The following is a 23,849-nucleotide window of genomic DNA, read 5'->3' as shown; positions in this document are numbered from 1 at the left end:
TTGCCAGGGGTGCCGCCTCCTCGATAGAGGGACTTTTGTTCAGTATAGGGCTGCGAGCTGTCTGTCGTAAGACTTTGCAGAATGCCAGTTTTCGCTTTTGAGACCTTCAGTTTCGAAATCAAATGATTTTATTAAAAAATAGAATCATGAATTATGATGTACGTATCCAGCTGGAGACGGAGTTATGAAGATTTTTCTGAGGCCAAAGAGATCGTAATCTTTATTGGTCGACGGAGTTAGCAATCACTCGACACTAACTCTCAAACCCCGCCTCATTGGACAGCCCCTTTTCAAATATCAATACTACAACTGCCCTTCTATTTTCCCATTGGACAGGTCCCCAGGAAAGTTTCTGGGATTGACTGGTTTAAACCACCGTCAGTTTCTGCTCTTCAATAGACAGCACACTAATGGATTGTAGGGTACCGGAGTCCCAGCAGCCAAAACTCCGGGACCCATCTCACTGCTCTACGTGCGCTCTAACCTGGAGGAGTGGGATTGGCTCTTCCGAGCATCGATTGCATTAGAAGCGCTTTTCATTGGCGATAGTCAAGAGCCGGGCAGAGGGCGGAGCACTAGCGGGCAGGCTCAGTCCAACTGCCATTCTCGCCCGTCTTTCCTTCAGCGCATGCGCCTAACGAGTGGCGCTCATTGGACTAAAGGGTAGGGGGTGGGGGACTAGAAGCGGTGGGAGCCGCTGTGTGTCCAGGAGCTGCTGCCGGTGTCATGGCGGAGCTGAGTGAGGAGGCGCTGCTGTCAGTATTACCGACTATCCGGGTCCCCAAGGCTGGAGACCGGGTTCACAAAGACGAGTGCGCCTTCTCCTTCGACACACCGGTAAGCCCATTCCCCACGGCCGCAGCGAGCACGACTTCCTTCCCTCGCCCTGGTCATTCCGCCGGGGCCTGCAAGTCTTGGGCCACCGCCTCCCTGCGGTGCACCATGGGACTTGTAGTCTCCCACGCTACCCCTGCCGTTGCTTCGAATTCGCGGGAGCTGTCGTGTGACTACCGCCCCCGGAAGTCACCGCGCCCGCCTCACCCGCACCCGGTCTCGTGGAGCACTGTGGGGATTGTAGTCGCTCACTCCCTTCGTTACCGTTCTAAGCCAGAGGCGCAACCCGGTTGCCAGACTACATCTCCCATGTGGACCCCTGCGAAAGCCTGGGAGTTGGCCTTGCCTATCGCGCATGGCTCTCCGGGTTTTGTAGTCTCGTGTGGGAGGGATGGTGCAACCCCCACACACAGTTCTGGGCCCGGGTTGGGGTAGGAGGGTGGGGACTGCAGTTCCCAGGCGACTAGTAGTCTGGAAGTGGCCTTGAAGAAACCCGGTTCTGAAAAAGGCAGAGTTAGAGAGCCTCCACCCATGGTTAATATGGACAGGGGCCGGGGAGGTGGGTCATTGGTGGTAGGGAGAGGAGGAAAGAGGAGAGGAAAGCCCTAGTCGTTTCTCCTTTGAGGTGAATTATGGCCGCAGCCCTCTCTTTCTCCCGCCCATCACAGAGAGCAGAGGGAACCCTTCTGAAAGTATTCCCAGAGAGGTGGTTTCTTTCGTGTTGGGTACTAAGGCCCCTTTCCCATCCCGCTCCCACTCCTGACTAGTTAGGCAAAGCCGCCGCCCACACCGTGCTTCACGTTTTGCAGGCTCCACCCGGTACCTCCCTCCCTTCCTGCAGTTCTGCCTTCCTGTGACACCCTGAGGCAGACACAAGCCTCCAGCTAGGCCAGAGCCTGAACTGAGAGGGCAGCAGCCTGGCTGGGATCCGCCCCCCTCACCACCCCTCCCTCAAGCCGCTGCTGGGCCCTGCCCAGGGTGTTCAGCCAGACCAGCTCATGGCCGGGAAAACTGCAAGTCAGAGTGGAAAGGCTTCATTAATGCATCGCCAGTGCTGGGGATAGCAGCGTGATCTGAGGCCCAGTTCAGGATCATCACTGTGATTTGTAGGTTGCTTGGTTTTCTAGGCTTTGATCTGGGCCCCAGACAATGTGCTGCTTCTCTGAAGTCTGGCTTTGGCAGAGCTAAAAGAGGACGGCTGCTCAGAGCAGAGCTCCAGGGTTCCCAGTCTTTGGTGGAGTCAGCGTCTTCTCTTTGCAACATAGGAGTTTAATCACTGCAGAGCTCCCACAGGCCTCCCAGTCTTATCAAGTGCATGCATTGGTGAAGCACTGTCTTTCTCAGGAGGGAAAGGTTTTTTCCTCAATTATCAACAGATGGTAGAAGTCTCCCTTCTTTCAATTACCTACAGTGGCTCCTTCTCTACACTCCTGTCCCTCTCCTTAGTAATGGTTTGAACAGTCCAAAAGGGGCTTTTGTAATCTCATGACACTTTCCTTCTCTCACCCCAAGTCAGGAGATCTCCATTGGTTGGCTTTGCTAACCAACTTCTGGCATATTTGATTATCTTCAAATTGGGTTCATGGTAGAAAAAGCTTATATGACCTCCGTGATGAGAAATGCTGTATTTGTTCATGCACATTATAACCCACACTGTTCTAGGGAGTGGTACAGAGCAATCTATGGGACTGAGAACCGCGGTGCGGTGCCCTATTTTTTTTTTTTTTTTTTTTTTTTGCGGTACGCAGGCCTCTCACTGTTGTGGCCTCTCCCGTTGCGGAGCACAGGCTCCGGACGCGCAGGCTCAGCGGCCATGGCTCACGGGCCCAACCGCTCCGCAGCATGTGGGATCTTCCCGGACCGGGGCACAAACCCGCATCCCCTGCATCGGCAGGCGGACACTCAACCACTGCGCCACCAGGGAAGCCCCCGGTGCCCTATTTTTAACTCACAGCAGAGAATTTTTCAAGGCCACTGAGGCTTTAATTCCAGGAAGAAGATGCCTGTTGTTGCTTGGATCTGAGGGAAGACTCTTGTCCAATTTCCTCCTTCTCCATCACTCTCTTCACAAGGGCACGGGTGGACTTGCTCAGTTTGGGGAAAGCCCGTCTTCCCTCCTCAGCTGTGATTTGCAGTGGACACTTGTCTTTCCCTGTTTTCTTCCTGGGTCATATGTGTTCTTGTCTCAGAAGGTGTTGATAGATGGTTCTAGAAAGAGGATGGCTTTGAGGTTGGAGGTTGATGGGACTTCAGTGGGGATTTGGTTATTGTTCGGGGGCGGGAGGGGCAAAGCATCAGGGCGGTGACTGGAGAATGCTGGACTTCATGTCCTTGCCAGACTGGGTCCCAGTTCAGCTGTGAGCCCCAAGCGAGGCATTGTTCTCCTGGAGCCAGACCTCAGCAGGCAAGGAAGGAGGAGACCAGTGTGGACCAGGGATCGACTGCCTAGTAGAGTGAGGGAAGGGAAAGGTCTGGCCTTGCTGGCGAGCTCGGGCTTAGGTGTCTTGTTCAGGCGCTGGCATCTGTGCTCCTCCGGTCTGGAAGGTTTGCTGAATCTTGGAGGTCGGGTGGGGTTGGTCATGGTGTCCCTAGATTAGGTTCAGTGTCTGGCTTGGAGGTCTTTCCAAGTCTATGGTAGCTGATCCCCGTTCACTCTCCGGATCTCTGGGCTCCAGGAAAGAGGTAAAGGGAGTTCTCTGCGGTATACCAGAGGGCTCCCAAGAAGAAGCAAGAAGGAAGAGGAGTGGGGACTGATAGGTGTTGCTCAGCCCCGGTGTCCTTGTGGGTTGTTATCAAAGTCACAGGAGGATGGGGAGACTCTTAGCCAGGTGCCAGGTCCTAGAAGGCTAAGTGACTCGCCAAAAGCCACACGGTGTTTGAGGACAGATCTTGCTTCCGGAAACCGGCAGTTTCTGACTCCAGGTCTTGGTCTCCCCTGGCCAGGCTTCATCCTGCCTGTGTTCCCTCCCCTGCCTCTTGTCCTGCAGGAGTCTGAGGGTGGCCTCTACATCTGCATGAACACATTCCTGGGTTTTGGGAAACAGTATGTGGAGAGACATTTCAACAAGACCGGCCAGCGAGTCTACCTGCACCTCCGGCGGACCCGGCGCCCGGTAGGCAAGGCCTGAGGACGTTCGGGCACATCCCACTGGGCCCCCGTATTGAATCTGTCTGTTCCATCCTGACCTCCTGCAGGCCTCAGTTTCCCCCTCACCTATTTCTGTTGGTGTCATTAAAACCCAGCACGTGTGTTTTTTAGCTCCTTTCTCTTCCGAGATTAGCCCACTCCATCCCGTCCATCCTCCTCATTTGTACCTTCCTTGGTGCTCATGGCTGACGCTGCCCTTCCTGCCTCGTTGCAGAAAGAGGAAGACACAACTGCAGGCACTGGAGACCCTCCCCGCAAGAAGCCCACCCGTCTGGCTATCGGTGAGCATCACGGCCGTCCTGTTCTCCTCCCTGAGCTGGCCATTCCTGCTCTCAGAGGTACTAGGAAAGCCCCCGAAGGATGGGCCTGATCCGTGGCCCTGAAGCCCTGGAGGGGACAAGGTGAAGTGCTATCTCAGAGGAGGGGTGTTGACCTGTGGTGGTGGTCCTACCCCCCCTCTTCTTCCCTGTCTTACCAGGTGTCGAAGGCGGGTTTGAGCTCAACGAGGAGAAGTATGAATACGATGAGGATGTAAAAATCGTCATTTTGCCGGATTACCTGGAGATAGCCCGGGATGGGTTGGGGGGACTGCCTGACATTGTCAGAGATCGGGTATGAATACCTTCCTGCCCTACCGAAGATTCTAGGGCAGGCGGGGCCAGAGCAGTGATGTCGTGGGCAAGGCCCGAGAAAGCTGAAGACCACGGGGCTAGAGGGGCACGTGGGGCTATGGGCTGGGTCCTGTCTCTCACCCTCTGCTTCCCCCAGGTGACCAGTGCAGTGGAGGCCCTACTGTCGGCCGACTCAGCCTCCCGCAAGCAGGAGGTGCAGGCCTGGGATGGGGAAGTACGGCAGGTGTCTAAGCATGCCTTCAACGTCAAGCAGCTGGACAGCCCTGCTCGAATCCCTCCCTGGTGAGGCCTGGCCCCTCCACCTCGGGGTGCAGCCCCCAGAGCTGGGGCCAAGAGGCCACCCTCCTGGGGGTCTGGTGGGAGAGAGGGTCGGGAGCAGGCTAAGGAGGGAGACCTGGGGGAGCTGAGCTAAGTGAGGGCATCTCCAGAGGAGAGGAGAAGAGAGAGGTCTTGGACCAGCGGGGGACCCACCTCTCCCATAACCCCCTGACCCATATTTCGGCTAATTTTCTTCTCCCGGGGTTAGTGGCTGGAAGTGCTCCAAGTGTGACATGAGGGAGAACCTGTGGCTCAACCTGACCGATGGCTCCATCCTCTGTGGCCGGCGCTACTTCGACGGCAGCGGGGGCAACAACCACGCCGTGGAGCACTACAGGGAGACGGGCTACCCGCTAGCCGTCAAGCTGGGCACCATCACACCTGACGGAGCTGGTACTACCCCCCCCCCCCCGCTCCCCGCCCCGCCACCGACCACCTCCACGCGGAAATCGCTGGGTCTTAACCCTTAATTCATCTCACGTGACACGAACAAGATGCCAGTTTGTTCTCTTGATAAACGATGAAAATATTGCAGTAAAACTGAATTTTCAGTTAACCCCCAAATCTCAGTCCTCTTCCTAGGGGTCACCATTGTTGTCTCTTAGGGAGTATTCTTTCAAACACATCTCACTCTAGAACCTTACCTGTAGGGTGGGGGCACAAGGAATTCCAACCCTTGTCCTGTTTCACCCCATCTTCCCGGACAGCCAGTCCCAGAAGGGCTTACGGCCTCACTGATGCTCGAGGGTGCCAAGAGCGTTACCCTCACGGCTCGTCCTTCTGTCCCACCGAGGCCTCTCAGGGCAGGGGGTGGGGTTGGTGGTCAGGCTGGGCCTGAGCCGCCCCCTCTGACGCTGCTGCTGCTTCCTATGCTAGATGTGTACTCATATGACGAGGATGACATGGTCCTGGACCCCAACCTGGCCGAGCACCTGTCCCACTTTGGTATCGACATGCTGAAGATGCAGAAGGTGAGACCCCTTCAGCTTCTAGAATCGTTTCATCATTCACTGACTACTCCTGAGCCCCTACTATGCGCTGGTCACTGCAAATGAGACGGAGTGGTCCTCGCTCTCATAGGCTTACATTCCAGATAAGAGGCAGGCATTGATCAGATGCTCACGCAGATACGGGAGTAACTGCAGACTGTGGAGGGTGTGCAGGAGTTTCCAGGGGGCCGCCTAGTCCAGGGGATGGAGGAAGTGGCGCTTGGGTGATCTGAGGGTGAGAAGGGGTGGCTTCAGCATGCATGAACGCTTTAGCTGAGGGGAGTTGAGTTCGTTTCATCCCCTCATTTGGGCAGAGGCCTGCTGCCTAACGGGCCCCTGGGACAGTTGCCTGTGGCCTTCCATAACTTGCACTGGAGGATACCCGATGGGCCTCCCGTGTCAGAGCCCGTAATTCAGCACATTCCAGGCTCCAGCTGGCTCTCGTCCTAGACCAAGTGAGAGAACGGAAAAGACGCAGGGCTGCGTTCCTTAGCTTGTCTGAGGTGCCCCTTCCTGTGCAGACGGACAAGACGATGACGGAGTTGGAGATAGACATGAACCAGCGCATCGGCGAGTGGGAGCTGATCCAGGAGTCGGGGGTGCCGCTCAAGCCCCTGTTCGGGCCCGGCTACACAGGCATCCGCAACTTGGGCAACAGCTGCTACCTCAACTCGGTGGTCCAGGTGCTCTTCAGCATCCCCGACTTCCAGAGGAAGTGAGTGCTGCCCTCTCCCCCGGGCCGGCCCCCGGGCTCTGCGCCCATGACGCCCGCTCCTCCCCTGGCAGCCAGCCTCCAGGCACCCTCCTTTGGCTGCCCTCAGGCCCTCTGTTCTAGCTCGGTCTTAGCTCCTGGTACACTGCGAGGGGAGCAGGTTCTAGGGCTGCGTCACTATCAACCCGGCCACACACAAACCCACTGGTGGGGCCAGACGCCCAACCCCAGGGCCCCCCGAGGCCTCCTGACTGACTCAAGGGCGAGCAGGTGGTCTTTATTTTAGGCCAGTGACATCAGGTGAGCACCTAACAGGTACATGGAGCATCTGGGGATAGGGGAGGGCTAGGGACTTGACGGTAGGAGAAAGGCAGGTTCTCAGCATAAGTGAGTGTCTAATTGGGAAGGCCTGGTACACACGTGAAAACTTAGAACACATTGACACGTTCTGTTCAAAGAATATGAACCGGGGGCTTCCCTGGTGGCACAGTGGTTGAGAGTCCGCCTGCTGATGCAGGGGACACGGGTTCATGCCCCGGTCCGGGAAGATCCCACGTGCCGCAGAGCGGCTGGGCCCGTGAGCCATGGCCGCTGAGCCATGGCCGCTGAGCCTGCGTGTCCGGAGCCTGCGCTCCACAACGGGAGAGGCCACAACAGTGAGAGGCCCGAGTACCGCAGAAAAAAAAAGAATATGAACCGTATTTATCCTTCTCCTGGGCTGTCTTCTCCCTTCCCCTGACTCTCTGTCAGGGACGGGGCTGGAGTGCCCTGCATGCCGACCAAGTTGGAAATGGGAGGGAGGGCAGGTTGCTGGAAAGAAGTGGACCCCAAGGGTCAACTGCGTGCCTCCCTGCTCTGGAGGGAACCTGTTCCCTGAGCTGGTAGATAATTACTCCCTTCCCTTTTCCTCTGGGGCTGGACCAAAGCCCCTCCAGTGACCTTTCCCTTTGCTCTCAGATATGTGGATAAGCTGGAGAAGATCTTCCAGAACGCCCCGACGGACCCGACCCAGGACTTCAGCACCCAGGTGTATGTAGCCAGTCCTGTGCGCCTTCTCGCTCCTCCATGACCCCCTGGAGTGGACAGCAGTTCAGCCCCTGGCCAGCTAGAGGCGGTTCAGCCCCCGGCCAGCTAGAGGCAGTTCAGCCCCCGGCCAGCTAGAGGCAGTTCAGCCCCCGGCCAGCTAGAGGCAGTTCAGCCCCCGGCCAGCTAGAGGCAGTTCAGCCCCCGGCCAGCTAGAGGCAGTTCAGCCCCCGGCCAGCTAGAGGCAGTTCAGCCCCCGGCCAGCTAGAGGCAGTTCAGCCCCTGGGCAGCTAGAGGCTGTTTAGCCCCCGGCCAGCTAGAGGCTCTCAGATGACTGCCTGCTGGGCACGCTGTCTGCCTTGAGTTGGGTTCCCATGGAATCTAAGGTTTTTCACATTTAAGGGAGTTGTCTAAGGGGGCTTTGAGCAGGGGTTGAGTTGGGGAGGATGAGGTGTAGATGGGTGTCAGATGGAAGCTGAGTGGTTCTCTTGGATGTCAACGCAGGGCCAAGCTGGGCCATGGCCTTCTCTCGGGAGAGTATTCCAAGCCAGCATCGGAGTCGGGCGACGGGGAGCAGGTGCCGGAACAGAAGGTGAGTCTGGGCCTCCATCCCTTTCAGGCTCTGGAATTGTGGGCAAACTGAGATCCGGGAGGTGTCTAAAGAAGGCCACTTGGTGGCCTCTCGGGCCCCAGCTGAATCGCCGCCCTGGCTCTGCCTAGGACGTCCAAGATGGCATCGCCCCTCGGATGTTCAAGGCCCTCATTGGCAAGGGTCACCCTGAGTTCTCCACCAACCGGCAGCAGGATGCCCAAGAATTCTTCCTTCACCTTATCAACATGGTGGAGGTGAGGGCGCTCTTCACACACCTGCTGTCTGCCTGCGATTCAGGTCCCTCCCTTCTCCTTGCTGCCCATTCTTTCCTATCAGCCCTAACCCACTCCCAGCCCCGGGACCCCACAGCCTACGCGCCCTGAGCTTTCCCTGCGAGGAGCGGCTGCACCTGAGGAGCGCAGCAAAGGAGCGACCCTTACAGTCGCTGGGCTTGCAGCCTAATGAAGGATGCACCCAAAGAAAACGATAGGCGGTTGCTTAGCACTTAGAAAGTACAGACACTTCGCCACGTAGTCCCACCGTGCCCGGATGGGCCAGAACTGGCGGGGTTGATTAGGGAAGGCTTCTGCTCTGCTCTGGCATCCCTGCCCCTCTTCGTGGTTGTCTCTCTTCCACTCCCCTCTCTCCCTGACCCGCCAGTGACTCTTTTAGGCTCCCATCCCAGTGCCTGGCTGCCCAGACCTCCCCACCCTGCCTCTTCCCCATAGAGGAATTGCCGGAGCTCTGAAAATCCTAATGAAGTGTTCCGCTTCCTGGTGGAAGAAAAGATCAAGTGCCTGGCAACGGAGAAGGTGAAGTACACCCAGCGAGTGGACTACATCATGCAGCTGCCTGTGCCCATGGACGCGGCCCTGAACAAAGGTGGGCACTCTGCTCTCCCAGCGGGGCCTGGAGGCGGAGGCTGAGGCCTGGGAGCAGTGCTTGGGTGCCTTACAGAAGCAGAGCCCGTGGTCCGCCCTGCTCCGCGGCCAGAGGGCCAAGGCGGGGCTGTTGGGGGCAGGTGGGATTAACCTTGCCTGCAGCTGGTCAGCAGAGCTGTGTTGAGAAAGAGGCAAGATCACAGACGGACGTGTGTCCGGTAGGTTTGGAGAGGTGGAGGAGCTGAGGTTGTCGTGGATGCAGCGCCAGTAGGGAGAGGCTCAGGGGGGAAAGAGACAGCCCCCTCTGAAGGACCCACCCACTGATTCTGTCACCAGAGGAGCTCCTGGAGTATGAGGAGAAGAAGCGGCAAGCCGAAGAGGAGAAGCTGCCACTGCCAGAACTTGTTCGGGCCCAGGTGCCCTTCAGTTCCTGCCTGGAGGCCTATGGGGCCCCCGAGCAGGTAGATGACTTCTGGAGCACGGCCCTGCAGGCCAAATCAGTAGCCGTAAAGTAAGTCCTGTGGGTCTGGGCCTGTGTCAGTGTAAACCCAAAGATGCTGTCAGCCTTTTTTTTGCATTCTCGAGTCCCTTTGTGGTCATAATCTCAGAGTTGTGTCAGTTGAGGCTGGTGCCCCGGTCCAGGAGGCCCCAGCAGGAGGGGACTCGGATAATTGTGACACGCTACCTTGACCTGCCCCTACCAGTCCCTCGTCTCTCTTGGGATGGAATCAGTTTCCAGGGCAGCCTCTCTCCGCTCACTTCCCCGATCCCGGCAAAGCACAGGCACTCAGTGACAGTCGTGGACAGAATTGAAACTTCCAGTATATGATCTTACTCTTTGCTAACCCATCATTGGGCATGAACTTGAGATGTGAAAGAGTCTCTGGTTGCCGGCATTTCAGCCATGAAATCCATGCCCGTGAGACGCCCCCCGCCCCCCCCCCCGGCCCCCCTCACTTCCCCGGCTTCTGCTTCTCCGTGTCTACAGATGCTCTTCATACCTGACCAGGGCAAGAAAAGAATATGGAGTGTCTTCTGGGCTGTTAGGGCTTCTATCCATGACAGGCTGAACCCGGGGTGGGGCTTTCCGGAGAGGTTCTCTGGGTACCAGGACGTTCTCTCTTCCCTAGGACCACGCGATTTGCCTCATTCCCTGACTACCTGGTCATCCAGATCAAGAAGTTCACCTTCGGCTTAGACTGGGTGCCCAAGAAACTGGGTATGGTGGCTGGGACGAGCGAGGGAGGCTACGCAGAAAGCGCTAGAAAAAGAAGGGGCCTTAACACGTAAACTAATGCTTCTCCAACTTCCCTCTGAAAAGGGAAACATTACCTTAGATGTTTCAAAATGTGTCTAGTTTGAAAAGCGCTGACTAAAAATATTAAAACTTCTTTGATTTTTTTACTTTTTTCACTACATTTTTTAATTGAAGTGTAGTTGATTTACAACATGTTAATTACTGCTGTACAGCAAGGTGATTCAGTTATATATACACATTCCTTTTTTTTCATGTTCTTTTCCATTATGGTTTATCATAAGATATCGAATACAGTTTGCTGTGCTGTACAGTAGGATCTTGTTGTTGAACACTTCTTCGATTTCATAGTTATGACCTAAAACCGAAAGTTACCTTCATAGTTTTATATAATTGGTAAGATGCTTTCATTTAGATAACCTTGAAACAGTTTTTCACGGGCCTTACAGGCCCCTGATGACTTTGCCAACTGCAGAATTAACTTCATTTCCCAGATAAGTCGAGCCCCACGGAAGTGTAGAATCATTCTGCGGCGCGTTCGGAGGCGCCTTCCTGGCTCGTGGCTCATTGGTGGTAGATCCAGGACTGGAATCCTGGTCTCCTGAACCCCGGCCCCTGATGCTTTTTATTACACTGAGAACCCTGCAATGGGTCCTGCTCTGAGCAGCATCTTACTACAGAGCAGGATGGGGGCAGGGGCTTGAGATTCCTGGAGTGCTTATACCCAGAGGGCCTCGGGGAGCTGCTGAGGTGACCTCTGTCCTGCTGTTCCACTTGCAGATGTATCCATCGAGATGCCAGAGGAGCTAGACATCTCCCAGCTGAGGGGCACAGGGCTGCAGCCTGGAGAGGAGGAGCTGCCCGACATTGCCCCACCCCTGGTCACTCCGGATGAGCCCAAAGGTAGCCTTGGTTTCTATGGCAACGAAGACGAAGACTCCTTCTGCTCCCCTCACTTCTCCTCTCCGACATGTTAGTGACTCTTCTTCCTGCCTGTCTCTTTCCCTTGCTGATGGGGGTCTTCTCTGCCTGCCTCCCCTTGTCCCTGTCCATTGTGTTTCTCCTGTCCTCCCTTTCAAATTTCCTCTGCCCTCTTGATGGACGTGAGGACCAATAGAGCACCCCCAGCCACATCCTCTGTGTGGCTGGCTAATGGCCTCTGCCCTCGTTCACCTCGAGTTGGGTAGGGGGCGGGGGCAGGTTATCATACTCCAGAAACGGCCTGTTCTGAGAGAATGGGCAAGGAAGGGGCTCCCCGGGGGACCTCTAGCCTCAGTTCTGTACCTTGAGGATACTGCTGGCCACACGTGATGTCGTTTTGTCATTTTAGTTCTGGAATAAGGTGCCAGGCCATGGAGGAAAAACACATGGAACGGGTGGCTGGAAGAGGGCTGGGGGTGGACTGTGGGAGCGAGGAGGGGCAGGGAGTGGCCCAAGGAGTCAGGCCCCTGTGCCTGCGCTTCTCCGCCAACAGCGCCCATGTTGGATGAATCGGTCATCATCCAGCTGGTGGAGATGGGCTTCCCGATGGACGCCTGCCGCAAAGCAGTCTACTACACGGGCAACAGCGGGGCCGAGGCCGCCATGAACTGGGTCATGTCGCACATGGATGACCCGGGTAAGCAGAGCTGGGGAGCTGGGGGGTGGTGAGCAGGCAGGGCCAGCACCCTCCCGCAAACACTTCAACCCCTTCACATCCGCAGATTTTGCAAACCCCCTCATCCTGCCTGGCTCCAGTGGGCCCGGCTCCACAAGCGCAGCAGCTGACCCCCCGCCAGAGGACTGTGTGACCACCATTGTCTCCATGGGCTTCTCCCGGGACCAGGCCCTGAAAGCCCTGCGGGCCACGGTATGGGCGTCCCCAGATGAGGGCGGGACCTGTGGGAAGAAGCGGGTGGGAGCGAGGTTCCATCCCTCGTGAGCAAGACCGAGGATGACCTGTGTGGTACGGCCAGTCTGGGGCTCTGCCCTTTAGCGGCTGTGATAAGGGAGCAGAGGCCTTCACTGGGGGCTTTCTTGACCCTGACTTTGCTAAAAAATAAAAAGTAACGCTTCCCTCCTCTCCCAGAATAATAGTTTAGAACGGGCTGTGGACTGGATCTTCAGTCACATAGACGACCTGGACGCGGAAGCTGCCATGGACATCTCCGAGGGCCGCTCAGCTGCTGACTCCATCTCCGAGTCCATACCGGTGGGACCTAAGGTCCGGGACGGTCCTGGAAGTGAGTGTCCCGGGGAACCAGGACGGGCGGGGGCTGATCCACACTCCCTGAAATCCCGTCCTGGGTGTGAGCTGCTGGGTGCATCCTTCTCACTGTCTCCTCCCCTGCCCCTCCCTCCCTAGAGTATCAGCTCTTCGCCTTCATTAGTCACATGGGCACCTCAACCATGTGTGGTCACTACGTATGCCACGTCAAGAAGGAAGGCAGGTGAGGGGACAGCACGTGCCTTTTGAATGGGACAGTGTTTCTGGGGGTGGGGAGGGGCATCCTGGAAGTCCTAGAATATTTGTGAGGGACAATAAGGCATTGCCTGGTGGTGGCGCAAATTCACCAGAAATTGGCAGAAAGCCTGACGGCAGAGATGGGCAAACCTAGGGCCCAAGGGCTGAATCCCGCCACTTGCTTTTATAAATAACGTTTTTACAAGCATGGCCACACTTACTCGTTTATGTATTGCCTGTGGCTTTCACGCTGCAACAGGCAGGCTGAGTAGTTGTGTCAGACCGGATGGCCTGCAAAACCTGAAACATTTCCTTTCTGGCCCTTGACAGACAAAGCTTGCTGATGCCTACCTAAAAGGAATGGGTGCAGGTGGCTGTAAAGATACCACAGGGTCTGAAGACACTGAGTAGAGTAGGAATGACCCTGTGAGATTAGGACGTTCCCTTGAGACAGGTGGCAGCTGGACTGTGGGTTTGGGGACCGAGGCAGAGAATGTTGGGAGCCTTTGCCCCAGAGCCACCAGGGTCAACTCCAGGGGCCACGTCAGAGAGACTGAGTTGCGAATGCCCGGGTTGTTCATCCTTTCCCCCCACCCCCTTCCCCAGATGGGTGATCTACAATGACCAGAAAGTGTGTGCCTCTGAGAAGCCACCCAAGGACCTGGGCTACATCTACTTCTACCAGAGAGTGGCCAGCTAAGAGCCTGCCCTGAGCCCTTACCACTGAGGGCGGGGGACAGACCACCCAGCATGAGGGTTGGGCGCCCCCCTGCTCTGTTACCCTTTTTCTTTTCGTCCCCGGCAGCAGGGAAGAAGCTAGTGGCCATGGGAGAATGGCCAAGCAGGGGGCGCTCGGGAGACTTTGGGGACAGAGCAGGAAGGGGACAGGAGGGGCCGGCTGCCTGTCTGTGAGGAGACTGTAGCTTTCCTGCCCTTGACCCCATAGTGCTCTGCTTCTCTGTGATCCTGCCGGCGTGGCGTGGAGCGGGCTTGTTTGTGTGTGTGGTGTGGGTGTAGCTTTGTGCAGCCTCTTCCACAGGAGGGGGCTTCTGTGCCTCCCCTCCCCACTTCGTGTTTGCTCCCCGTGTGGTCGGGCAAGGAGGGACATAAGGGAAATGGGGACCCCCCTCACCCTCCTGCCTCAGTCTTTTCCCCACCCTGTCTCTCCCCTGTCCTTCTCTGGAAAATGCCAAAATACAGGATGTGAATAAAAGTACAATGGTTCAATCGTGTCCTGTTTGATAACTTGGGGGAAACTGTTAACCCCCTGGGGTTAGCAGGAGGGCCAGTTTCTGAAAACTCCCGGCCCCAGCCCTTTGACCCTCATGCCCCCTCGTAGGCAGTTCTGTGCTTTTTACCATTCTAGCGCTCTTGGGAGATTGGGGGGTGAGTGAGGTGAGCACTGGGGGAGTAGAGGAAAGCTGAGGGGTGCGAGCTGTCAGATGAAGAAAAGTGGAGTGGGGCGACACAGAGCACGGATGGGGTGAAGAGTCCTTCCTTCCAGCCATCACAGGAGAGGGGGCCCAAATGGGTACCTCCCAAATGTCCCCAGTGGCTAGGGAGCCCTGGTCCCCAGGCCCTGCAGTCCCTTGTCAGGCCTTGGCCCGCTGGAGTAAAAAGTGGGGTACTCCATGGACTTCCCTGGTGGTGCAGTGGTTAAGAATCTGCCAATGCAGGGGACACGGGTTCGAGCCCTGGTCCGGGAAGATCCCACATGCCGCGGAGCAACTAAGCCCGTGTGCCACAACTACTACTGAGCCTGCGCTCTAGAGTCCGCAAGCCACAACTACTGAACCCCGTGCTCCGCAACAAGAGAAGCCACTGCAACGAGAAGCCCACGCACCGCAACGAAGAGTAGCCCCCGCTCATCGCAGCTAGAGAAAGCCCACGTGGAGCAGTGAAGACCCAACGCAGCCATAAATAAATAAATATATAATAAAATAAAGTTTTTTTAAAAAGTGGGGTACTCCTGGCGTCAGGGCAGACTTCTGAACTGCCTCTTTCTTAGCTGCACCGTCTCCACCCAACGTGGGCCGTCCCTCCACTTCTGAACCCTGTTACTTGCCCAGTTTCTGTTGGGCTGGGCTCGCCCTGGTAGGTCAAACGTGCCTGCTCAGCAGTCAGGGATGTGGCCGCTCCGATGGGGGAAGGGGGTTCATTTTCCCAGAGTTGGGAGAGATGCCCCTCAGGGCTCTGAGGCCAAGCCTGGGAGTGGAGTGGCCGGGCCTGCAGCCAGCGCCCCCCTCGGGATCCCTCTGGCCCTCTGGGGGGCTGCAGTCGTGAAGCGGGGGCTCCCCTGAGTGCCTGCCGGGCGCACAGTTCTCGCCTTCTCCCCAAAGTCTGGCAATTGCGGCTGAAGCGACTGTGAGCCCCCGACAGCCCAGGAACGTTGCTACAAAAGCGGTGATAACGTCAGAACCTCGCAACGTGGGCGGCGGGCGGGGCCGGGGGCTGGGCCTCCGCGGGCTGGGAGCGGGGCCTGGGGCAGGGCTTCCTCGGGCCGGGCCAGTCATGGCAGAGGACGCGGTGGGGCGGAGTTCTGCCTCTCCGCGCTCTATATAAGCGGCCAGTGGAAGCGGCTGCGCGCTGCTCGTGACCTTCAGTGTGCCGGATTCAGCGCAATGGCGCCCTCCAGGAAGTTCTTCGTGGGGGGGAACTGGAAGATGAACGGGCGGAAGAACAATCTGGGGGAGCTCATCAACACTCTGAACGCGGCCAAGGTGCCGGCCGACACCGGTGAGCCTTGGCCAGGGAGGGCCGGGGTGGGAGGGCCGGCGTGGCGGCGCCCTCTCCAGAGTTCTCTTAGCCGGCGTCCGCGTGGTCGTGCACGGCTGGGGACCAGGGCTGTCGGGGTCCGGGCCTTGGCCCCGCGGCCGCAGGACCCGGGGTGTGTCGACGCGGAAAGGCGGGGCCGCATCTCACGGTGCCCTCCGACTGTGGGTCGTCGGGAGGATGGTTGCCCCGGGGCGCGGACGGGGGCTGCACCCGCCGAGAGCGGGGGATGGAAGCGGAGCCCAGCCCCTGCGGGCGATCGGGAGAGGCCGGCGGCAGCCCGGTAGGAGACTGACTACGGGCTTAAGCTGCCCCCTAGGCGCGGGCTTCGTGCGCCGCCGCACGTAGCCCGAGACTCCTCCCCGCGCCTTGCCTGGGCGGCCGAGTGGCTTTGGCCTCCTGAGCTACCGCTCTGACCCTTTCCCCTCGGCGGCCTGCATGACTCCTGCCTTCCGCGGAAGGGGCTGAGCCATTTGGGAGTGAAGAGCGATCCTACCGCTTTCTCCAGCCTGGAAACGGGAAAGCGCAAGGCCTCTATGAACCAGTCGACTCGCTGCCACCCTCGGCAGAGTGCAGTCCTCAGCCCTGCCCCTCCCACGCACCTAAGGCACAGAACCCCGGGTCTTATCAAGAGGCATCCTCTTCTGGTTTATTACCCCCAAAGACGCCAGTACAAACCCCAGGAGTTGGCCCCTTCTGCTTTTGCTAAAAACCCTTGCCTGGCCCGGTTCCGAAGGTGGGGATGGGCTATTTTAGAAGGGAGGCGGGGTCGGCCCTCAGAGAATGCTGAGTCTAGGAGGTGCCCAGGCCCAGAATAGCCTGGGGAAATCGGAGCCACAGCTGTTAAAAGAGCAGAGGGCAGGGCAAGGGCCATCGCCTCTCAGGGGTACCTGGAAGGCTCAAAGAGTTGGGTCCAGGCCCAGCCTGAGCTGCAGAGTGGACAGAGATTATCGTGCTGGTGTGAAAAAGGGCAAAAGCAGAACTAAGAAAGTGGTGAAGGCTAGGGGGCTCCCGAGCACTGGATGGGGTCTGGGGAATGAAGGCTTCCTGTGACCTCATCCCCTCTGTCACCATCTTATCCTCAGAGGTGGTTTGCGCACCCCCCACCGCCTACATTGACTTCGCCCGGCAGAAGCTAGATCACAAGATTGCAGTGGCTGCGCAGAACTGCTACAAAGTGGCTAACGGGGCCTTTACGGGGGAGATCAGGTGACATGTGGGTGGGTGGTGGACGCAGCCCTCATTATTCTCATGAAGGGGAAAGCGACAGGGTGGGCTCCCTGCTGAACCGTGGCTTGTTCTCTTCCTTTAGCCCTGGCATGATCAAAGACTGTGGAGCCACGTGGGTGGTCCTGGGGCACTCGGAGAGAAGGCACGTCTTTGGGGAGTCAGATGAGGTTAGTAACCAGGAGAGGAGATAAGAGATGGCTTATCCCAAGACAGGTGTCTCACCAAGTCTGTTCCTCAACAGCTGATTGGGCAGAAGGTGGCTCACGCCCTGGCAGAGGGACTTGGAGTAATCGCCTGCATTGGGGAGAAGCTAGATGAGAGGGAAGCTGGCATCACTGAGAAGGTCGTTTTCGAGCAAACCAAGGTCATCGCAGGTATCTGGAGAAAGGGACCTTTGAGCCTAGCCAGGGCTACGGAGGCTCAGAGGGTGGGGTCATATGCCCTGCAGCCTGACTTAATCCCCACGCTGATGCAGGAAATGGGAGGGTGAGAACCCTTGTATCCTTATCGCTTCTGCTCCTGCCCCGATGGTATAGATGCCACTTGGAGTTCCTTTAACGGCCGCCAGGGGTCAGTAGGCCACCGTCACTCATTCCCTGGGGAAACAGCTGGCTATCTCCTTCCTGTTCACCCTTCCACCTGTGATCTCTGTCCCACAGATAATGTGAAGGACTGGGGCAAGGTTGTCCTGGCCTATGAGCCTGTGTGGGCCATTGGTACTGGCAAGACTGCGACACCTCAACAGGTAACCAAGCCCAGGAGCCCTACCCTCATCTCCCCAGCCTTGGTAGAACTGGACAGTCACAGAGACCACCTGGGCCAACCCCTCATTTAAAAGACAGGAGAGGGGAGGGGGAAGGGTAAGCTGGGACGAAGTGAGAGAGTGGCATGGACTTATATATACTACCAAATGTAAAATCGATAGCTAGTGGGAAGCAGCTGCACAGCACAAGGAGATCAGCTCCATGCTTTGTGACCACCAAGAGGGGTGGGATAGGGAGGGAGACGCAAGAGGGAAGAGATATGGGGATATATGTATACGTATAGCTGATTCACTTTGTTATAAAGTAGAAACCAACACACCGTTGTAAAGCAATTATACTCCAATAAAGGTATTAATAAAAAATAAATAAAAATAAAAGACAGGAGAAAAGAGTGACATGTCAAAGGACATCCATTCCAGGACCTGGGTGGGATCGAAGCCCTGGTGTTCTATCTCAGATCCCAGGGTTCTTGTCCCAAAACCACACTGCCTGTCTCCAGTGGTGCCCACGTTTTTTGCCCCTTTGAGTGAAAGTCTTAGTCTAGCTTCTTGTTCTAGGCCCAGGAAGTACACGAAAAGCTCCGGGGATGGCTTAAGTCCAACATCTCTGATGCAGTGGCTCAGAGCACCCGCATAATTTATGGGGGTAAGTGGGTTTGGTTCCAGCCGGAGGTGGAGTGGGCTGAGAACCCGACTGAGTCCTTCTTCGACGTGGAGGTAGGGCTGGAGTACCCCCTCCCATCCCTGACCTCTCCCCCTCTCTTCTCCCTTCCCAGGTTCTGTGACTGGGGCAACCTGCAAGGAGCTGGCAAGCCAGCCTGACGTGGATGGCTTCCTTGTGGGGGGCGCTTCCCTCAAGCCTGAATTCGTGGATATCATCAATGCCAAATAATAAGCCCTGCCCGTCTCTGCTACCCTTCCTGCTGAGACAGGGACTAGGTAGCTCAGAAGCCCAGTAACTGTACTGCCCACCCCTCCCCCAACCTTCACACATGCTTCTGATGGTGTCACCTGCTGCCTCTTGTGGCCTAATCCAAAATGTACCTCTTCCTTTGCTGTTTACACCCTACCCTGTAATGGTTGGGACCAGGCCACTCCCGCTTCCACTTACAGTATCAGTTGGAACTCAACCTGTCACCAAGGTGGCTTTAGCTTGGCTGAGAGGTGGGAGGGGTGTTTGCTTATGGGTCCCCTCAGTCCCCAGTGAAGGCAGGAGCAAGAACCCATCCTGTCCCATCTCACACCGTGAGGTCAGGGGCTGAGAGAAAGTCCTGTCCTCTGCTGAGGCCGGGCTGCTGCCCCCTCCCACGGTGCCGATGCCTGTGTGTGTTGTGTCTGTGAGCAGTCCCGCGTGTGCGGGAAATAAACACCTGGCACTAAGCCTTGGGGTGTGTCCTTCTTCACTGAACTTGTCCGGATCATCTTTTTCCCTTTTGAGGCAGCCACGGGACCCTTTGCAAAAAAAAAAAAAAGAAAAAGAAAAAAACCCACAAACAGGTTTCTACAGCAGCACATCTCTTCCAACTTTTACTTGCAGAAATGTCTTGTGTACCAGGCTGCCCCAGCCTTGAGTAACAGCTCCCTCCCTTCCACCCTCTGGGTGGCCCTGGGGCTGTGGTGCTCCCCAGAGCTTGGGGTGGGGTGGGACCCAGCCTCACCGGCTTCAGGCAGCTGGTCTAGGCCAGCAGTGCTGCCTCCCCCAGAGGGGTGGGTCAAGGCCCCAGCGCAATCTGTGGTATCACAGGGGTCACCGGTAGAGCAGGTAGCGCTTCATGGCGGGGGGCAAGGGCAGAGCAGAAACGTGGCCTAGCCGCGTATCCCCCAGGGCGTGGCGCACACACAGGCGGCTCAGGTGCAGAAGGGAGTGTGGCTCAGCTGGGAGAGAGAATGAGGGAAAGTAAGTACAGGTGCAGCCACCAGCCAGACATCATCAAACCACGGGGTCCTGCCCAGAGTCCCTTCCATTTTCCTGCTGCAAGTCTGCTCCCACCTCGGTTCAGGGGAGGTCTAAGGTGCTCTGAAGTTCTGCATCTGCTCTTGTGGTGGACGCATCATGGATCTCACACGTCCCCGGTCGGAGTTGGGGTGAAGCTCTAAATAAGGCCCTCTAAGCAACAGGCCGAGGCGGCTGTGACCGTGGAGCTGGCCCAGGCTTTGAATCCAGAGAGGCCCCAGAGCTGGGGCTGAGGAGGTGAAAGGAAGGGTGGCCCTCCTCCACTCTACAACAGCTCCCATGGGCTACAGGGGAGAGGCGGCCACCCTCTGCTGCAGACTCGGCAACTGCAGAACAGTTAAGTCCACTCAGCCCCAAGGCCCTGCCTCCTTCACTGCTCTTCCAGGTGCCTGGACCTCAACGGCTCCTTCCTGGGGTTTGACTGAGGAAGGAAGTAGGTATGTGTCAGAGTCAGAGCCCAGTGAGCCGGGTACACACTCCGGGCGCCTGGCACCACCAGTCCTCTTCCTCTGGGACTTGTACACCTAGCCCAGGACAAAACTAACCCTTTGCACCTCTGGCTCCAGGGGCTGATCTCTCCTGTGAAGCCCTAATCCCCACAGTGCTTCACTTCATTCTGAGGCTTCACCTCTCACTAGCAAGTTGCTTTCCCAAGGCTTACTTTTACCTCTATGGCTGTTAGGAAGATTGAGTTAGGTAACAGCTGTGAAGACTCTTAGCCATTCCTGGCACTGAATAGAGGTAGGAGACGGGTCAGATGAAGGCCAGTTCCCTCTGCTCTTGTAAGGCGTTGAGCTTCCATCCCAAAACCACAGACCCCAGTGACAGAACTTACTCTCCCCACACGTGCCCCAGGCCTCACCTCTCCTTTCGCCCAGGTAGCTGATGCGGACCTGGCACTGGCCCCAGACAGCGCTTACTGCTGGATAAAGGGTCCTGCCCTTCAGTCCGCGGAAGGCCGGCCCCAAGTAGGTGCCCCCAATAGCGTAGCCCAGAGTTCCCTCCTCCATATCCAGAACCACCAGCAGCCTCTCCGGCACCTCCAGCTGCTCACCCTGACGTCCGGCTGGATACCGGGGGGCCTCGGGCCCCTTGCTCTGATGGTACAGCTTCCCACGCCCAAGGTCCCAGCCCCACGACTCGCTGTTGCTGCCCAGCAGCGCCGCATAGTGGTCAGCCTGCAGCGGCGCGAGGGCCGTGGCCACGCCCACCACAGCGTGGGTGCCCCTCTGCTCCCGGGGCCAGCTGATCTCCCAGGCGTGCAAGCCCCTCGAGTAGCCCCTCTTACCCCGGGCCCCATCAGTGCTCTGGGCCACGGGCCGCCGTTCAAAGCACAACCCCCCTTCCGTGACCTCGATGTTCTCTGAGCAGTCCTTGGGGTTCCAGCCGTGGCGCCGTTGGGCCCCCAGGTCAGGAGGGGGAGCCGAGAGCAGCTCCTCCAAGCCCTCGGGACAAGACAGGTCAGGGTACAGGGCCTGCGGGGTGTGGGTGTTGCTGCCGCCGCCCCCTGCCGAGGCTGTCTGGCCCATGGAGGTGAGGAGCTGGAGAACTCCCCTAAAGAGGCTTGCTGGGGCGTCTCTCTTCTGAAAGTCGAGCTCTCGGTCGGGATCGACCTAGAGAGGAGTTGGGAGAGAAGAGTGTGTGAAGCGAGGGATCCTGCAGGGGACCCCTCACCCAGGCGCCCCATCCTTTCCCCAGGTTTGCTCACCGCCCCGCTCCTCCCTCTTTGCTCCCCCAAAGCTCCCAGGCCCATCATTACCTTGCCCTCACCCACCTGTCCCGGGCTCTCGAGACTCGCGAGTTCGCCGCCTTTCGGCCTGTCGAGGGACCTTCCCCCTCGCGCGCCCCGCACCCCTGTCACCGCCCTCGAACCTCGCAGGGCTTCCCGTGCCGGGAGGTCGCCGGCCCTCCGGAGCAGCGCAGCCTAAAGTGGCCGAAGAGCGCCGGGCGCAGCCCGCCGGCCTCTTCCGCCGCCAGCACCTCCCCCAGGCCTCGTCCCGCCCCACGGCCCCGCCCCCACGGCCCCTCCGGGCGGTTAACTCTCTTGTCACCATCTCAGGTCGCGCCCCGCCCCGAGACCGCGGCCCCGCGGGGCCCCTCGCGGGGCGGTTAACACTCGGCTCCGGCCTAGGCCGCTGGGGGCACGTAGCGCGTAGAGCCCATTCCCGGGCGGTAAACGTCTGGTCACAGTCCCAGGCCGCTCCTCGCCCCGAGGCCCCGCCCCCGCGAGGAGGCGGGCCGGGCGCTTAAATCTTACCCGGCTGCGATGGAGTCCGCCCCTGGCCGCCCAAGCTCGGAGTTAACCCTTTCATGTTATCATCGCTTTGGAGGTCTGTATTCCACCGTCAAGAACTTTGAGCTTCCTGGGCCAGCAGCTCCTGAGCCCCTAGGGATATGGGACAGGAGGTCAAGGAAGGGCTTCCATTGTGGTGACATCTATTTCCGAGTCCTGGTGATTCTGGGTCACTGTCACTGGGCTGATCTTTTTCTGACCCGGGTTGTGAGTCAGCCTGCTCTGTGCCTGAGGTTCTGAACTCTTGAGTTTCTGGCTCTGAACGGTAGGCGTCATGGGTCTGCGTGCTGTTCTAGCCTTCATCCTACCCGACAATCCATTCCTGAGCTGTCAGCCTCATCTGGTAGAGTGTGTGGATAAGACCTTGCTTGTGAGTGCAGCTATACCACTAACTAGTTCTCTGACCTTGGAGAGGTTGCCAGACTTCTCTAAACCTGTTTTCTCTTACGTAAAATGGGAATAACGATGGTACTTACCTCACAGGGTTGTTATGGAGTTGAGGTAATCCAGGTGAAGCACTTAGCACAGAGTCTGCTGGATAGTTTGTACTCACTAAGCATAGCTGTTCCTGTTTCCTTAACATTTACTTAGTGCCCACTTCATGGAGAGGCAATCTACTATTAGTGGTAAATGATGCCAGCTGTGGAGCCAGGCTGACTGGGTGTGAACACCTGAAGGCCCGTATGCGGGGGACCTTGGGCAAATTTCTTAACCTCCTCATGCCTGTTTCTCCCTCTGTAAAATGGAGATACTATTGGTATCTACTGCATAGGCTCTAGTGAGGATTCAGTGAGGTTATATACATGTAAAGCACTTAGTTTCTGGTTCAAATGTAATCATTTGTGCTGAGCACTGAGGATTAAGCAGGGAATCTTCAAGGAAGTTACAAGGACATTTATGAAACAGTTTATCGTGTGGCAGATAAAATTCTGGATATCCAGAAAGTACTATAGGAGTAAAAAGGATGGGACTCCTAACCAGAGATCAAGCAGTTCAGAAAGGAAAGTGTCCTGGAGGAGATGACACTGGGCTGAATCTTTTTTTTTCTTTAGTATTTATTTTTTATTTATTTAGGCTGCCTGGGGTCTTAGTTGTGGCACACTGGATCTTAGTTGCGGCATGTGGACTTCTTAGTTGCGGCACGCATGCGGGATCTAGTTCCCCCACCAGGGATCGAACCTAGGCCCCCTGTATTGGGAGCACGAAGTCTTACCCACTGGACCACCAGGAAAGTCCCTGGGCTGAATCTTTAAGAATGACAAGGAATTTGCCTGAGAGGTGGTTCTGCAGGACTGGAGGTTGGATTAGAGTTGCTGCATGAATAAGACATTCAGACTGAGAGGTCAACATGAAAATAAAACAGAAGCGATAGCTGGGTTTGGGGAAGTTGGACGATTTCAGGGTTGCTGCAGCATGAGACGCAAGCCTAGGGAAGTCGGTGTGAGATCAGGAGGGCTTGCAGGCCAAGTTAAGAATGCAAATGTTACCCTGTAGGACAGATGGGTAATGGGGGAGCCACGTAGGAGAGAGGCGGGAGAGGAACATGGTTAGAAACTTCTTTTAGAAAAAGCATCCCGGCAGCAGTGGAGCGGCCCAGGTGACAAGTGGTGAGAGCCTAAAATAGGGCAGTCAAAATAAGGATGAAAAGAATTCAAGAAACACTGATGAAACTGCAAGACCTGGTGACTGATTAGATGCTGAGGCCAGGGAAAGGAGAAAGGGACGTTTTCTGGACTGGAAGACTTTTTTGGAAGGTGGTGCCACGAGAAGACGGAGATGACAGAAAGAGGAGCCGATGGGGGCAGGGGCAGGAGGGTGGGAGAGAGAGATGGTGAGTTCACTTTAGGACGTGTTCTTGAGGTGCCTGAGCAACAACCCAATGGAACCATCCAGAACACGCTTGACAGTGGCAGGTCTGGAAAAGAAAAAGAAAATGGCGGGACTGGACGGGCAGTGAGAGGCCTGGACTGGAGATATAAATTTGGGAGGTGTATCAGCCTTTAGCCAGGA

The 23,849-nt window shown here is 57.1% G+C and overlaps 3 protein-coding genes across 7 annotated transcripts; 2 read left to right on the top strand and 1 right to left on the bottom strand.

The window, feature by feature from the left end:
• Window positions 1–651: 651 nt before the first annotated feature.
• On the top strand, window positions 652–14,069 carry USP5 (ubiquitin specific peptidase 5). Of its 2 annotated transcripts, none has more exons than XM_079936445.1 (20): window positions 652–837; window positions 3,822–3,947; window positions 4,197–4,263; window positions 4,461–4,594; window positions 4,751–4,896; window positions 5,141–5,325; window positions 5,809–5,903; window positions 6,443–6,636; window positions 7,591–7,662; window positions 8,161–8,248; window positions 8,377–8,502; window positions 8,977–9,130; window positions 9,466–9,640; window positions 10,260–10,348; window positions 11,165–11,356; window positions 11,859–12,002; window positions 12,088–12,233; window positions 12,453–12,606; window positions 12,729–12,813; window positions 13,434–14,069. In XM_079936445.1, the coding sequence occupies exons 1-20, from the start codon at window positions 727–729 to the stop codon at window positions 13,525–13,527; spliced, it is 2,577 nt and encodes an 858-aa protein (XP_079792571.1). In that variant the 5' UTR covers window positions 652–726; the 3' UTR covers window positions 13,528–14,069. The 2 variants fall into 2 exon arrangements, with proteins under 2 accessions (XP_079792571.1, XP_079792572.1); XM_079936446.1 differs by having other exon boundaries at window positions 673–837; window positions 11,165–11,287; window positions 13,434–14,068.
• A 1,335-nt stretch (window positions 14,070–15,404) lies between these two features.
• On the top strand, window positions 15,405–18,995 carry TPI1 (triosephosphate isomerase 1). The gene is made up of 7 exons (XM_079936508.1): window positions 15,405–15,563; window positions 16,685–16,808; window positions 16,912–16,996; window positions 17,071–17,203; window positions 17,489–17,574; window positions 18,151–18,238; window positions 18,369–18,995. The coding sequence occupies exons 1-7, from the start codon at window positions 15,449–15,451 to the stop codon at window positions 18,482–18,484; spliced, it is 747 nt and encodes a 248-aa protein (XP_079792634.1). The 5' UTR covers window positions 15,405–15,448; the 3' UTR covers window positions 18,485–18,995.
• Window positions 18,996–19,051: 56 nt separating this feature from the next.
• On the bottom strand, window positions 19,052–21,759 carry SPSB2 (splA/ryanodine receptor domain and SOCS box containing 2). 4 transcript variants are annotated; one of them, XM_079936495.1, is made up of 3 exons: window positions 21,321–21,759; window positions 20,409–21,159; window positions 19,052–19,467 (listed from the first exon to the last, which is right to left on the bottom strand). In XM_079936495.1, exons 2-3 carry the CDS (start codon window positions 21,073–21,075, stop codon window positions 19,340–19,342), a joined length of 795 nt encoding a protein of 264 aa, XP_079792621.1. In that variant the 5' UTR covers window positions 21,076–21,159; window positions 21,321–21,759; the 3' UTR covers window positions 19,052–19,339. The 4 variants fall into 4 exon arrangements, 3 of the variants coding, with proteins under 3 accessions (XP_079792621.1, XP_079792622.1, XP_079792620.1); XM_079936496.1 differs by having other exon boundaries at window positions 19,095–19,467; window positions 21,306–21,470; XR_013830442.1 differs by having other exon boundaries at window positions 19,379–19,467; window positions 19,583–21,159.
• Window positions 21,760–23,849: the final 2,090 nt, after the last annotated feature.

The sequence above is a fragment of the Stenella coeruleoalba genome, assembly GCF_951394435.1.
Source record: "Stenella coeruleoalba genome assembly, chromosome: 11".
In the NCBI taxonomy this organism is placed as follows: domain Eukaryota; kingdom Metazoa; phylum Chordata; class Mammalia; order Artiodactyla; family Delphinidae; genus Stenella; species Stenella coeruleoalba.
This window is presented reverse-complemented; position numbering and strand designations above follow the sequence as displayed.

Bases quoted from the DNA above. Each gene is read 5' to 3' on its own strand.
- SPSB2 (XM_079936494.1), bottom strand. From the start codon at position 21,075: ATGGGCCAGACAGCCTCGGCAGGGGGCGGCGGCAGCAACACCCACACC.
- TPI1 (XM_079936508.1), top strand. From the start codon at position 15,449: ATGGCGCCCTCCAGGAAGTTCTTCGTGGGGGGGAACTGGAAGATGAAC. The intron at 16,809-16,911 runs GTGACATGTGGG...CTCTTCCTTTAG, and splicing joins GCCTTTACGGGGGAGATCAG to CCCTGGCATGATCAAAGACT. The intron at 18,239-18,368 runs GTAAGTGGGTTT...CTCCCTTCCCAG, and splicing joins CACCCGCATAATTTATGGGG to GTTCTGTGACTGGGGCAACC.
- USP5 (XM_079936445.1), top strand. From the start codon at position 727: ATGGCGGAGCTGAGTGAGGAGGCGCTGCTGTCAGTATTACCGACTATC. The intron at 4,595-4,750 runs GTATGAATACCT...TGCTTCCCCCAG, and splicing joins CTGACATTGTCAGAGATCGG to GTGACCAGTGCAGTGGAGGC. The intron at 12,234-12,452 runs GTATGGGCGTCC...CTCCTCTCCCAG, and splicing joins TGAAAGCCCTGCGGGCCACG to AATAATAGTTTAGAACGGGC.